General features: G+C 43.5%; 1 protein-coding gene across 1 annotated transcript in view; it reads right to left on the reverse strand.

Annotated features, from left to right (window-relative positions):
• LOC126188666 (uncharacterized) overlaps positions 1 to 16,102 on the reverse strand; it is a 103,956-nt gene that overhangs the window by 38,093 nt on the left and 49,761 nt on the right. Inside the window, exon 7 of the mRNA XM_049930271.1 lies at positions 15,073 to 15,323. Within this exon, the coding sequence (XP_049786228.1) occupies positions 15,073 to 15,323 (251 nt within the window). The remainder of the gene's footprint in view (positions 1 to 15,072; positions 15,324 to 16,102) is intronic.

Raw genomic sequence — 16,102 nt, forward strand, 5'->3', positions numbered from 1 at the left:
CAAATCACTCTCAAGTACATGGTGCGACCCCATTTTTTTGGTGCCAGGTCTGTACTGCTTGCATTCAAATGAAAGAATTAGATACGAGTGACAGCTTTAGGCACCATGGAACCCATTTCATCCAGACAATGAGTTACACCATTAGGCATTAATAAAAAACTGCTGGACAAACTCCGTTTATGTTGTAACTTTAAGGTGATGGTTAACTCACCGTCTGCTGTCGAAACATACCCTATTCCTTGCCCACATGAACTTATGATAAAGCTGGTGGGTGAGCAATACGTTTTCAAAACTAGGTCTACTGGAAGCACATTTACAGCTGCCACCTGATGAACAACCATGTGAGCTGCTTGTTGTTAATACACCATACAGCCTCTACAGATACAACCAATTGGTTTTTGGCATTGGAAGTGTGCCGCCCATTTTCAAGACTGCTTGGTGCAACTTACCTAACGAATTCCTTGTTGCATCAATTACCTAGACAACACTGTTGTTACCAGTCCCACCACCGAGGACCATCTTTACAACTTTCGTCTTTTGTTTAAGAGATTGTGTGATGCACATCTTAAGTGCAGTTTGAAAGAGTCACATTACTTGCAACCTTCTATAGAACATATGGGACATGTTATTTCCCACAGAAGGATCCAGCTGACTGACAGTCACAAAGTGCCTATTGCGACCCTTTTGCGCCCTATGACTGTAGTAGTAGTAGTAGAAGGGTTTTGTGGGCGCACGACAGCAAGGTCTTCAGCGCCCGTTCAGTATCATAGTGAGACGGGTGTCAAGAAAAAACTCAGAACATTTACATCTAACGCAACATAAAACGGAACATAAAACACGGGGAACAATCATTGAAAAATATGTGCTCACCCACACCGAAGCGTGGGATGAAGCAGGGCGTCAGCAGTAAAACATGGACAACACAGGAAGAAAAAGGTAGAGGGAACTAAAACAATGGAGCAGATGGAAGTGGCTGGCTGACCGCAAGGAAAAAAGGGAGGAGTCAGCCACTCTGCAATACACTAAAACTGCCAGCCTAAAAGCTGAGGCCAGAGTCCAGACACATCACAAAACTTAAAAACCCTAGACACACACGTCTCATCATTAGCTAAAACACAGGGCAGATCCCCATCAACTTGTGCTTCTGCCCTTGCATCACGGTATAAAACGCAGTCTGTCAAAATGTGCCGGACAGTGATGTGCACACCACAAGCATCACAAAACGGAGGATCCTCCCGCCGTAATAAATAGCTATGTGTCAGAGGACAGTGCCCGATCCGAAGACGTGTGAGCACCACCTCTTCCCGCCTGAGCAGCCGGCAGGAGGAACGCCACGGCCGAGTGGTTGACTTTACTAACCGCAGTTTACTGGCCGTCACCGCCAGCCATTCAGCCTCCCACAACTCCATGCACTTCCTGTGGAGTGCAGCGATGACTGACTGCAAGGGGATAGGACACTGGACCACATCCTGCTCTCTGCAGGCCTCCTTGGCAGCCCGATCAGCCTGTTCGTTGCCCCATATGCCGACATGACCAGGCACCCAGCAGAAGGATACCTCTTTACCCCGCCGTTGGAGCAAGTACAGTTTGTCATGTATCAGCTGGACCATCTCTTCAGTCGGGTACAGGTTCTGCAGTGATTGTAAGGCACTAAGAGAATCGGAGCAGAGAAGAAATCGATCGCCCCGAACTCGATTCATCTGCTCCAGTGCCGTCACGATCGCGTGGAGCTCCGCTGCGAAAACGGTATATTCAGCAGGGAGGCGAAACCGGGTAACATGAGCAGGGAACACCACAGAACAGCCAAGGAAAGTCTCGTGTTTGGAGCCATCAGTATAAACGACAGTGAATCCGCGATGCACATCTAAACGGTTAAAAAACAGAGATTGGAACGTAAAATCTGGTGTGCCATCTTTCTTAAAATTAGTCAAATCTAAAATAAGTTTGGGTCTCCGGAGGAGCCAAGGTGGAGATCTGCTCCAACCGCGACGTAAAACACGAAGACCAGCCATAGACATCGCACTGAGGCAATCCTGTGCGCGAATCCCATAGGGCTGCGTCGCACGTTGCCGGTTATGAAACAATCGTGCCAGAGGAGGCTGAGCAACGGTATGGTATGCAGGGGTGTAGGGTGTGGACAAAGTTTTATACGCCTGGCGCACTGTAAGTAGCCGTCGCCGCATATGAAGTGGCGGCTCACCAGCCTCTGCACAGAGGCTGGGGATGGGGCTAGTTCGGAATGCCCCAGTGGCCAACCGAAGCCCTTCATGGTGCACAACGTCCAACATTTTTAAGTAAGAAGGCCTCGCAGACCCATACACCGTGCACCCATAATCGAGCCGAGACCGCACAAACGCCCTGTAAAACTGGAGCAGACAAGTCCTGTCAGCTCCCCATGTACTGTGGCTAAGACATTTTAAAATACTTAAAGCCTGAAGCGACCGCCGTTTCAGGTCTTTAAGATGAGGTAACCACGTGAGCCTCGAGTCAAAAATGAGCCCCAGAAATCTCACCGTGTCTTTAAAAGTAAGAATAGTATCCCTCAAGCGCAACTCAGGAAAGGTTAAAAGCGAACGAGAACGGTTAAACAGAACACATACAGACTTCTCGGTGGAAAACTGAAAACCACTCTTCTTCGCCCAATCATCCAAACGCCTAATCGTAAGTTGCAACTGACGGGTTGTCGTTGCAAGGCTTGAAGAAGAGCAGAACAAAGAGAAATCATCCACAAACAAAGAACACTGGACAGGACTTTTCACTATGGACGTAATGCTATTTAATAGCGATGGCAAACAGAGTCACACTTAAAACGCTACCCTGAGGGACACCATTCTCCTGCTCAAAGCGATCAGACAGGACGTCACCAATTCGGTATCTAAAATATCGTGGCGAGAGGAAAGACTGAAGAAAAAGAGGAAGACAACCACGAAAACCCCATTCGTGAAGCTGCTCCAGGATGAGACGCCTCCAAGTAGTATCGTAGGCCTTCTCGATGTCGAAAAATACACCTAGAAGGTGATGACGGCGTAGGAAAGCCTGTTGGATAGCCGCCTCCAGGAGGGCAAGGTTATCGAAGGTGGAACGAAACCTCCTGAACCCACACTGAAAGCGACTAAGGAGTTGCCGGGATTCTAACATCCAGACAAGGCGGCGGTTGACCATCCGCTCCAAGGTCTTCCCTATGCAACTAGTGAGGGCAATGCTACGGTAGCTACTTGGGCTCGAGCGGTCTTTCCCGGGTTTTAAAAAAGGGATTAAAACCGCCTCACGCCACGCGTCAGGAAAGTGACCCGACGCCCAAATGGCATTAAAAAGTGCGAGGAGGATGTCTTTGTTGCGCATTGTGAGGTGCCACAGCATACTGTAATGGATCCTGTCGTGGCCAGGGGATGTGTCACGAGCGCCAGACAATGCAGAATCCAGCTCCCACATAGAAAATGGGCAGTTGTAAACTTCATGAGAGGTGGAATGGAAGTCCAGACTACATCTCTCAGCAATGGCTCTATGGCGCTGGAAACCTGGATCCTGACTGGTTGTTGCAGTAACTGTGGCGAAATACGCTGCCATAGTCTGGGCAATGTCTCGCGGATCCGTGTGGAGAGTGCCATTATTCATTACAGCAGCTATGGGGCACCTCCCTCCTCTGCCAGAAATTCTCCTGATGGTCTCCCACACAATGGAACTTTTGGTGGAACGATTAATGGTGTTCAGGAACGTTTGCCATGACCTCTTCTTGCTCTCACGAATAATGCGGCGACATCTTGCCCTCGCCACCCGAAAGGCTGCAAGATTCTCAGCAGTCGGCCGACACTTGAACCGACGCAGAGCCGCACGCCGGGTCCTGATCGCAGAGCGGCATTCGGCACTCCACCAAGGCACAGGTGGCCTCTTCCGGTGGCCTGTGGACTGTGGAATGGATGCTGCAGCGGCGTGGTGGACCGTTTTGGTAATATGATCCACCCACATCTCAACATTCGCACAGTGGTCGAATTGGGCCAACTGGCTATAAAGTGTCCAGTCAGCTCCACTGAGCACCCATCGTGGTGGTCTCCTTTCGGGGCCCACGCCATCGGGCAGGTGAATCCAGATTGGGAAATGATCACTGCCGTGCAAGTCAGCGACCACTTCCCAGTGAGCACTGGCGGCAAGAGCCGGAGAGCAAAGCGAGAGATCAATGGCAGAGAACGACCCAGTCGCTGTGGAGAAATGAGTACTCTGTCCTCCATTGAGCAAGTAGGCACAGGATGACAGGAGAAGCCTCTCAATTGCTCTACCCCTGGGGCAGGTAATTGCAGAGCCCCAAAGCACATTGTGGGCATTAAAATCACCACAAATAATGAATGGCTGGGGGAGCTGGGTAAGAAGGTCGGTGAGGGCTGCTTCATCAAGAGCATCATGTGGGGGCAAGTAAAGTGAACATACCGTCAATGGATGACGCACGTGCACGGACACAGCGACGGCCTGTAGAGTCGTTGTAAGTGAGAGAGGCGAGGAGTGGTAGTCCGTCCTGACGAAAATACCTACGCCTCCTCTAGCTCTCTCTCCACGCAGGTCGTCCTTTTTATGGAGTGTGTAGCCTCGTAGCTCAGGGGAGTAAGATGGATGGAAATACGTCTCCTGGAGACAGAGACACAGTGGTCTACCCTGAGAGAGTAGACGAAGTTCCTCCACATGCGTCCTGAACCCTTGCAAGTTCCACTGGAGTATGGGAGCCATCTATGTTGGGGGTAGCACCTTCATCCTGTCTCTCCGACGGGGCGGGGAGACCGCAGCAGGTGTAGGGGCAGGCGTGGGACGAGATGATTGCCCCACACATACATCGTACTCCATCAACTCTGGGGAAGAGTCAGATGAAGCCTCACGTAAAACAACATCCGCATGGTCCGATGGTTTACCACGGGATTTGACGCGCTGTTGCTGCTGGACGGTAGCTTTCTGTGGTTTGGTGGACTTTGGGGGAGCTGATGTGGGAGTGGGAATTGGCGCACTGGGTTTGGGAACAGCCTCAGCTGTTGGAGGCGCTAGGGGCTGGCCCAAGTTCGCCACTGTACCTTTGTCTGCCGTTCGAGTAGGGGCTACTGGCTCTGAAACACTGGGTGCGTTGCAAGTGCACTGACAGCTACAGGTGTTAGTGCCAACACTCACCACCTCGGTCTGCGTTGAGGCATCGACTTTTGGAGTAGGCTTCTGAACCAGGGAGGCAAAAGATGTAGCAAATGTGGGAGGTTGCATCGACTTAAAGATCTTCTTGGCCTCACCATAGGGGATACGCTGGGTTGTTTTTATTTCCTGGACCTTGCGTTCCTCTAAAAATATGCGGCAGTCCCTACTCCAAACAGGGTGGTTCCCAGAGCAATTAATACATTTTGCCGGACGCGAGCAACCAACTCCTTCATGAGCAGCCAGACCACAGTTTCCACAAGTCGCTTCGCCTTTACAGCCTAAAGTGGTATGCCCAAAACGCTGGCATTTGAAACAGCGCATTGGGGCTGGGAAATAAGGCCTCACACGAAGGCGAAGGAAGCCAGCTTTAACATGTTCAGGAAGTTTTGTGCTACTGAAGGTCAGAATAAAGGAGTCGGATTTGACAAGAGTGCCATCAACCCTCTTCATGATGTGTTGGACATCAACGATACCTTCTGGAGCCCACTCACGTTGCAGTTCTTCCTTGGGAATATCAGCTAGATCTCGGCATGTCACAACACCTTTGCTGTAGTTCAAGGTGCTGTGCAGTTCAGTGTCTATGGCATACTCTCCAAGGCATTTAGCAGACTGAAGTTTATTGGCTTGCTGGGAAGTGGAAGTTTCCACTAGCAAGGTTCCATTACGTAAGCGCTTTACCGATTTTAAGGAGCCACAGATTCCCTCCAATCCCTTTTGTATATAGAAGGGCGAAACCTTCTCGAAACTACCCTCCTTCCGTTTCACAATGAGAAACACATTCGGATTACCAGAATGTATTCTGTTACCTAAGACTGGACTTTTCAAAGATGCGCCGGAGTCAGGGGGACTGACTGCACGGGCCCTCTTAAGAGACTGGGTGTTAGAACCTTCCAGCGGCCCACCCTTTCCGCTGGGAGGAAGAAAAGAGGAGTTCGAAGGATCCATCTCGGTCCCACGAGCAGCTAGGGAACTAGAAGTCCACCTAGACAGAGCCCCGCGTGCCTAGGTAAGCCTTATACAACTGAGGTGCGGCAGGTTCCCCAGAGGTTGCCCGCTATCGACTGTTCCACCTCAACAGCCATGCATCTCATCAGCGCGCAGCACACCTTGAGATTGAGGGGTTTTTTATAGAGGTTTGTTCCATCCTCGCGATCCGGGCGGTCAAGCCAAGATCCCCATTCCCTGAGACACACAACGTTCCACCGCCGCGCCGCACGGTGGTCGCTGAAGTACGCTCAGAGCTTACGGTGACGGGGGACTGGTGGCGCCTACCAGTCTCCAGCTCAGGAACCCCGGGGTCGCCAAGCCCGTACCCAGCAAATAAATGCTGAGCCCCTGGGGGCCCTATGACTGTAAGGGGCTCCAGGCATTCATGGGCAAAGTCATGTACTACCACAGGTTTGTTCTGTAGGCAGATTTGGTTTACCATCCTCTAAATCAACTGCTTAAGATAAGAAAGGCAAAGTGTTTGCAGGACCCCTGTCTGGGGTGACCATGCATTCAAGACATTGAAGGTTGGTTTGCGTTCTGCCCTGTACATCAGTGGAGTTATTTTATGGTTCATAAATAAAATGAAGAAGTATGTTGATAGCACACTCGAATATGAGGCTCTCACACACTTTCTTAGTTCCTAGAGGCCCTTGCACATTGGCGAGAAGAGGGCAGAGCTACCGCACAGCTGCCATGTTGTTGTTGTTGTTGTTGTTGTTGTTGTTATGGTCTTCAGTCCTGAGACTGGTTTGATGCAGCTCTCCATGCTACTCTATCCTGTGCAAGCTTCTTCATCTCCCAGTACCTACTGCAACCTACATCCTTCTGAATCTGCTTAGTGTATTCATCTCTTGGTCTCCCTCTACAAGTTGTACCCTCCACGCTGCCCTAAAATACTAAATTGGTGATCCCTTGATGCCTCAGAACATGTCCTACCAACCGATCCCTTCTTCTGGTCAAGTTGTGCCACAAACTTCTCTTCTCCCCAATCCTATTCAATACTTCCTCATTAGTTATGTGATCTACCCATCTAATCTTCAGCATTCTTCTGTAGCACCACATTTCGAAAGCTTCTATTCTCTTCTTATCCAAACTATTTACCGTCCATGTTTCACTTCCATACATGGCTACACTCCATACAAATACTTTCAGAAATGACTTCCTTACACTTAAATCTATACTCGATGTTAACAAATTTCTCTTCTTCAGAAACGCTTTCCTTGCCATTGCCAGTCTACATTTTATATCCTCTCTACTTCGACCATCATCAGTTATTTTGCTCCCCAAATAGCAAAACTCCTTTACTACTTTAAGTGTCTCATTTCCTAATCTAATACCCTCAACATCACCCGACTTAATTCGACTACATTCCATTATCCTCAATTTGTTTTTGTTGATGTTCATCTTATATCCTCCCTTCAAGACACCATCCATTCCGTTCAACTGCTCTTCCAAGTCCCTTGCTGTCTCTGACAGAATTACAATGTCATCGGCGAACCTCAATGTTTTTATTTCTTCTCCATGGATTTTAATACCTACTCCGAATTTTTCTTTTGTTTCCTTTCCTGCTTGCTCAATATACAGATTGAATAACATCGGGGAGAGGCTACAACCCTGTCTTACTCCCTTCTTAACCACTGCTTCCCTTTCATGTCCCTCGACTCTTATAACTGCCATCTGGTTTCTGTACAAATTGTAAATAGCCTTTCGCTCCCTGTATTTTACCCCTGCCACCTTTAGAATTTGAAAGAGAGTATTCCAGTCAACATTGTCAAAAGCTTTCTCTAAGTCTACAAATGCTAGAAACGTAGGTTTGCCTTTCCTTAATCTTTCTTCTAAGATAAGTCGTAAGGTCAGTATTGCCTCACGTGTTCCAGTATTTCTACGGAATCCAAACTGATCTTCCCCGAGGTCGGCTTCTACTAGTTTTTCCATTCGTCTGTAAAGAATTCGCGTTAGTATTTTGCAGCTGTGGCTTATTAAACTGATTGTTCGGTAATTTTCACATCTGTCAACACCTGCTTTCTTTGGGATTGGAATTATTATATTCTTCTTGAAGTCTGAGGGTATTTCGCCTGTTTCATACATCTTGCTCACCAGATGTTAGAGTTTTGTCAGGACTGGCTCTCCCAAGGCCGTCAGTAGTTCCAATGGAATGTTGTCTACTCCGGGGGCCTTGTTTCGACTCAGGTCTTTCAGTGCTCTGTCAAACTCTTCACGCAGTATCGTATTTCCCATTTCATCTTCATCTACATCCTCTTCCATTTCCATAATATTGTCCTCAAGTGCATCGCCCTTGTATAGACCCTCTATATACTCCTTCCACCTTTCTACTTTCCCTTCTTTGCTTAGAACTGGGTTTCCATCTGAACTCTTGATGTTCATACAAGTGGTTCTCTTATCTCCAAAGGTCTCTTTAATTTTCCTGTAGGTAGTATCTATCTTACCCCTAGTGAGATAAGCCTCTACATCCTTACATTTGTCCTCTAGCCATCCCTGCTTAGCGATTTTGCACTTCCTGTCGATCTCATTTTTGAGACGTTTGTATTCCTTTTTGCCTGCTTCATTTACTGCATTTTTATATTTTCTCCTTTCATCAATTAAATTCAATATTTCTTCTGTTACCCAAGGATTTCTACTAGCCCTCGTCTTTTTACCTACTTGATCCTCTGCTGCCTTCAGTACTTCATCCCTCAAAGCTACCCATTCTTCTTCTACTGTATTTCTTTCCCCCATTCCTGTCAATTGTTCCCTTACGCTCTCCCTGAAACTCTGTACAACCTCTGGTTCTTTCAGTTTATCCAGGTCCCATCTCCTTAAATTCCCACCTTTTTGCAGTTTCTTCAGTTTTAATCTACAGGTCATAACCAATAGATTGTGGTCAGAGTCCACATCTGCCCCTGGAAATGTCTTACAATTTAAAACCTGGTTCCTAAATCTCTGTCTTACCATTATATAATCTATCTGATACCTTTTAGTATCTCCAGGGTTCTTCCATGTATACAACCTTCTATCATGATTCTTAAACCAAGTGTTAGCTATGATTAAGTTGTGCTCTGTGCAAAATTCTACCAGGCGGCTCCCTCTTTCATTTCTTAGCCCCAATCCATATTCACCTACTACGTTTCCTTCTCTCCCTTTTCCTACACTCAAATTCCAGTCAGCCATGACTATTAAATTTTCGTCTCCCTTCACTATCTGAATAATTTCTTTTATTTCATCATACATTTCTTCAATTTCTTCGTCATCTGCAGAGCTAGTTGGCATATAAACTTGTACTACTGTAGTAGGTTTGGGCTTCGTATCTATCTTGGCCACAATAATGCTTTCACTATGCTGTTTGTAGTAGCTTACCCGCACTCCTATTTTCCTATTCATTATTAAACCTACTCCTGCATTACCCCTATTTGACTTTGTGTTTATAACCCTGTATTCACCTGACCAAAAGTCTTGTTCCTCCTGCCACCGAACTTCACTAATTCCCACAGCTGCCATGCACAATGCTAAATCTACTGCTCACAACACAGAGGCTGTCAAGGAACCTCCAACAACATGCTACACACATGGGACTCTGGTCTGGGCTCATGTGTGTGGGTGCCGGGAGTGTTAGATTCTGGCAGTCATCCACAGCCAGTACAGTCTGTGCATCTTAACATTGCAGCTGGTGACCTGCCACTGGTATCAACTCCGCCTCTGAGTGGAGGCTTGCCACCAACAACCCCCTCACCCTCCTACAAGATCACCTGCTGTTCCCATATCTGTTCCTCCTTCCTCACCTCCACCCTCAACAGTCCTACTGATTCTGCCCTACATGATACTAGGTCTAGTTCATCCTCCTCTGGTCTAGTTTTCAGCCCTCTGCAAGTTCATCAGGACCCAAGTGATTTATCGCCCCATTCTCCACAGCACACTGAAAGGGAGCTACCTGTGGCACAGATGATGTCCACAGAGGCAGCATAGGAGACAAGGGTGTCGCACTCCTGAGCACAAGCACCATCCATGCTATGCACCAGCATCTTGCCATTCATCAAAGTTCAGCTGTATACGAGGCACCAGCCTGTCATGTTTTATTCAGTTAGCCTGCACTGGTGGCTAAGCTCAGCTGCCAGGATGCAACACTTTCAGACAACACTGTCAGCCGTGCATCAAAAGTGGTGCACCAAGCAGAAATGTCATCTCATTGTATTTAACCGGTTTATGCTCTTGTTAACTTCACTCTGCTTGCAGATTATTGTATGTCAAACTAGTATCAATCCAGCTACACATAAGGATGATGTATGACTTATGTTTTTGGTTTTGGCATAGAAGTAGTTGTATTTTTATTGGCATTCTCAATTGAGTGTGTTATTAAAGATAAAGTTGACAAAAGTTTCTAAAAACCACAAACTAAGTTTACAATTCACAATATAGTATGAATTTTGTGCAGTACTCACAAATGTACAAAAATACAACTATATCACAATACACCCAAGTCTTAACACAACGAAAGAGTATGCGAAACCAAGCCAACAGTAAAACATTAAAATCTAGAATTTCAAATCTGCCTTTGGTCTCACACAAAGGAAAATACGAATATTGGCTTATATATGTAAATAATGTGCCGATATATGAACTCTGTACTTAGCTTTCTACACAGGTATCCCAAAGAATAACACTGCAGCATCAGTTCACCACAAACAAAATAGTGAAAATCATGGATGTACCAGATGTTTGTCATGGTAACATATTTATGTCTTGAAAATACATCAAGTCTTGGTTTTTACAGTACCACTACTGTTACATTTTTAAGCAATCCTTCTGTATTGTTGAACCAAACCATGATAACAGTACATCACAGAAAACTAGCACTATTATGCTGAGTTGTATTTAACACTAACATTGTTGTTCTTACATGGTATGTGGCTGCTTTTGCAGTGGATTAAAGCAGATCCCTGACATTAAAGACAGATATTCATTCATTCATTCACACATGTTCAGTCAATCTCATCATAAAGGAGAGCCTCCAAGGATGAGGAATAAGTCAATTTATACATCAAATAACCACTACTTGCTACTTCTGTGAAGTATAACAACGACCAATTACGACTAGCACTAATCTACTCAAACTGATCATTTCTTCTGCGTTAAAATACATTTGTGTATTAGGGGAAATAAAAGCTTCTTTGAAAAAAGCCACTGCCTCCTCTCCCTTACTACTCAGCTTATAACACTTCAATAATTCATCTTAACTTTATTACTACCCATCTCCTAACATTTAAATAGAGCATTTCAACTTTACACAGAACATTATTAGTTGCCTACTAGCTGGCAAAATCAGGATCAATCTTATACAAATATTAAGTTATGCTGAAACTAAATTCCTGTGTCCAAGTGCTTGGATATATTGTAGGAGTAGATAGTGAGAGTTTTTTACTTTGAATTTATATATTTTTGGGATTTTCAGTTTTCTCCTGATTTTTGCTGGCAATCTATTACAGACTTTTGCCCAGGATGAACCATAGAGAAGGGTGCATATTCTATACAAAAATTATTTCTACTTGTACTATCGTGGTCGAGAACTGCTGAGTTCATCCTAAATTTTCTCCTGTTACTAATCACAAATACCATTAGAATACATGCATTGGTGTTTACCTGGAAGAGTTCGTACGTCCCTGAAGAAGTTTATGCAAAATGTTCAGTTATCAACTTTACACAGTATTCTTATTGCATGCTTCTGTAGAATAAACACTTTTCTATCTTAGCTGCAATGCCCCGGAAGATTATGCTGCACAATAGCATTGGTGAAAGTATGTGAAGTAAGTTAACGATCCTGTCTGTGGGCCAACAGAGAGAAAGAGATTTCTGAGAGCAAAGCAGGAGAACTGAGCTTCGTCATTAATGTCCACAAGATATTGCCACCTCAGTTTATTATCCACCTAAATGCCCAGGAAATTAACACATGGTGCCTCATCCAGTGTATGCCCATTGATTTCTAAAGTAAGTTTTTGCAGGTTAAAGAATGCAAAGAAGTTGTAAGCCTCTTCCACACTTCTACTGACTGTATCTGATATGGATGGACATTTGAATGTTTTGTCAACATACTTGTATCATCATCGAACCATACAGTTTTTGAAAATCCCTCCAATGCTCCCCCTCTGAAAGTCCTTTATGTAGACCAAGAATAGCAGCAGGCCAAGCTTTGCACTTGCAGCATATCATATTTAATGTTTCCCCACTCCGAATTTAATCTTATTCACATTGTATCAGTTGCCGAAGTGACCCTCTGCTTTCCACTGTTAAGATATGACTTCCTCCATGCAAGTGGAAGACATTTAAAGCCATACCATTTCAGTTTCCAAAGCAGAATTTTATGATCTACACAGTCAAAGCCCTTGGTAATACAACACAAAATGCCAACAGGGTAACTTTTGTTGTTTAACTGTAGTAGAATTGAGTTTGTGAGATGGTATATTGCATTCTCAGTAGAAAAGGCCTTAAGGAGTCCAAACAGAACTGATGTTAAAAGATTGTTCTCCGATAGATAAATCATTATTTTGTCACAAGCTACTTTCTCAAAATTTTTTTGAGAACACAGGAAGAAGTGTCATCAGTATATAATTAGAGGTCAATTATGTATCTCCACATCTGCATATTGGCTTTGTTAATGCATATTTCAATCTTCCTGGAAATATTCCTTGACTCATTGGCTGATTACAAAGTAACTCAAGGGTGGCCCTATCAAGTCAGCATAAGATCTTAGTACACTGGTTGAGGTACCAATATAGTCAGAAGAGTAACTACTTCTTAGAGACCTAATGATTTTTGTGGTCTCTCTAGAGATGAGTTGGGAAAACTGTTTCCTGGTGACAGAGCACACATTACCTGTCTAAGTTTATTGGATATGCTTGTGATGGAGGATTTTTGTCTCCACACTTTCTACTAGATAATTTACAGGCTACTGAGAGTGCTACTGACATCACAATTTCATGTAAAGGTCACAGATGTAACCTCAGATGTGAAGAAATAGAACAAAACCTTATGGTTTTATACGCCAAATTAAAGCATGTACATGTCTGGCACATACCAGAATAATGGAAGCATTAAAATTCATACATTCTGAAGGGTATGCTGCAATTTTTAGCACAAATGATTAGCTCATTAAAGCTTCTTCCAGAGTAAAAATTTCCAAAGGGGTGTTACCAGACACATCACTGCATTATTTCTGCTTTTTACTGCATATATGCAGGAACATTATGGATATTTTTACCACACATCTACCCATCCACTAGTGTTACATGTTCCAGATATATAATCAGTTTGAAGTGATGTAATTATCTAAAGTTATTGCAGACATCAAAAATGTCAACAGTGAAAGTATTTTTCTTGTATACTACTGTTGTTATAGGCCTATGTAATGTTAAAATAATGTAATGTTAAGATATGTACCACTTCCATTTTTTAAAATTATTTTAAACTGTTACAGTTTTCAAGTCCCCCCCTCCCCCACTCCCTCCCAACGAGACTCATAAAGCAATAGTTAGAAATAAAAGGTCTGTTCAAAAAGTTCTGGAACATTTGTAATTTCGTGCCAATGGTGTGTCAAGAGTGAAATCCAGTTGGCATCCCTGCACACACCTGTGTTCAAAGTGTAACTGTCAGCAGTTTCATTGTTGTATGTCTGTTAGTTACTGTTCAGTGCTGTATTGAGTAGAATGTTGTGTCACACAGTTTACAAATTTCAAGTTGGAAGAGTTAGAGGAGCAACAAGTCTGCATTAAATTTTGCGTGAAACTCAAGAAAAGCTTTACAGAGACCCTTGTTCAGGATGCCCTTCAACATCTAACAATGACACTCATGTCAGGAATGTCAAAGAAATTGTGCATTCCAATCCCAGACTGACAGTAAGAAGTTGCAGAAGAAATTAACATTTCAGATAGATCATGTCATGAAGTCCTGATACAACATCTTGCAATGCATCGTGCTGCTGCCAAATTCACCCCACGGCTCATGAGTCAAGACCAGAAAGACTTTCGCCTCACAAGCTATGAAGAGTTTTTGGATTGTGCAAGCGAGAATGAGATTTTCCTTAAGAGAATCATAATGGCAATGATTATAATGATGAGACCAAGGTTCTATCTTCACAATGGTCGGGAAAGGTTGTTCAAGACCAAAAAAGGCTTGTCAGGTCAGGTCAAATGTCAAAGCCATGCTGATAGTATTCTTTGACTTTGAAGGATTACTTCATCATGAATTTGTGCCACAGTGACAAACAGTTAATCAACGGTACTATCTGGACAAGCTGTGATGTCTGCAAGTAAATGTGAGAAGCAAATGGCCTGAAATGTCGTGAGACAGTTCATGGCTCTTGGATCACGATAATGCATCTGCACACTCACTGTGGTTAGTGTGTGACTACTACACAAAAGCCAAAATCACTGTGCTGTCTCATCCTCTGTACTCTCCAGAACTGGCCCATGTGGACTGTTTTTTATTTCCAAAGTTGAAAACCCTTGTGAAACCAAGATTTGCAGCAATAGACGAGATAAAAGAAAATTCACAGACAGCACGTTTCACAATCCAGCAAGAGGCGTACCAAGACTGCTTCCAGAAGTGGAAACAGCACTGCGAGCGTTTTATCAATTGTGGAGGAGAGTATTTTGAAGGAGACCATTCACAATAAGTAAATTGTAAATGTAGAAAAATTTTGTGGACAAAGTTCCGGAATTTTTTGAACAGACCTCATAAAGCAAATGTCTAGTACAGAGACTACGACATTCAGGTAACAGAGTGGAATTCAGGTTCCTTTAAATTTGCGTGAGCAAGCCTTCTTTTACTTTCTTCAAACTTCTCTAGACTTTCAGATAACATAATACATGTTTTACCTATTTCTATCAGGCCAAATAGATATATTCAAACAAAGAATTTATTATTTGGACTTACCGAATTATTTATTTTTTCTGGACTTCTTTTTTTAGATAATGATTTCTTAACATTTGTTTTAACAATTCTTCGGGATTTTTCCCTCAGCGTTTGAAGCTTAACTTTCTTCATTTCATCCTCCATGTTCTTTTTGCTTTGTTCAGTGGCAAATCTTTCTTTTCGTTTTTGTTTCTGTTGGAGTATATATTCCCTAGTTTTATTTCGATTATGAAATAACTTTCTTTTTGGAGTATCTGAAGTGCATTTTTTCTCTGAAAAATAAATAAATTAGCAATGTTGTTTTGTTCAAACTGAAAAATGTCTTATTTTGCTTGCAAATATAGTATGGTAAGTTTTGGTTGAACATAAATAATTTAGGAGTGAAGGAGAACACTTGCCGAAGAGCAGAAGCACTGAGAGGCGCACAAAAATACACACACAACTTCAGAAGATATCCTTTGTCAAACAGCAAGCAAAAAGGTGTGTGTCTGTTGCTATAGCTTGTCAAAGGATTTCTTCCAAAAGCCAGAAAAGTTTTCATTCCCTTTTCTGTGTGTGTCTCTCGGTAACTCAATACTTCTGTTATTTTGCTTACAGTTAAAAGTTAGCTTCAGGTATCAAAATTCTGTTAATAGTATTACATTCATTCAGCTTCAATTAAGTTCAATTTTTCATTACCAAATTTAAGTACATTATCTGGCTCAAGGGATTAAAACGTGGATATCAGGAGTAGATTTTAATAGTACTGAACAATTGTCCCCATTCTGAAGGCTATGACCATAAGAAATCAAATATTAGTATGTACTGCATAATATTTAAATACAGGGTTTAGCCCAATGCTTCCATATCTAGTTAGTATCTCTGTTCAGGTTAGTTCACAGTAAAAGGTTACATTTGGAAGATGGCAGATTTCCCTCCAGATAATTTTTAACGATAATGTACTTTCTGTCAAACTTTTATGGTACGTTGGATTCAGATTTTTTGGTAAGTAAGAAGAAGGGTGAAAAAGCATTATGTAATTTTGTGTAGCATACAGTTAAAATATGTAAAA

The sequence above is a fragment of the Schistocerca cancellata genome, chromosome 5 (genome assembly GCF_023864275.1).
Source record: "Schistocerca cancellata isolate TAMUIC-IGC-003103 chromosome 5, iqSchCanc2.1, whole genome shotgun sequence".
Classification (NCBI taxonomy): domain Eukaryota; kingdom Metazoa; phylum Arthropoda; class Insecta; order Orthoptera; family Acrididae; genus Schistocerca; species Schistocerca cancellata.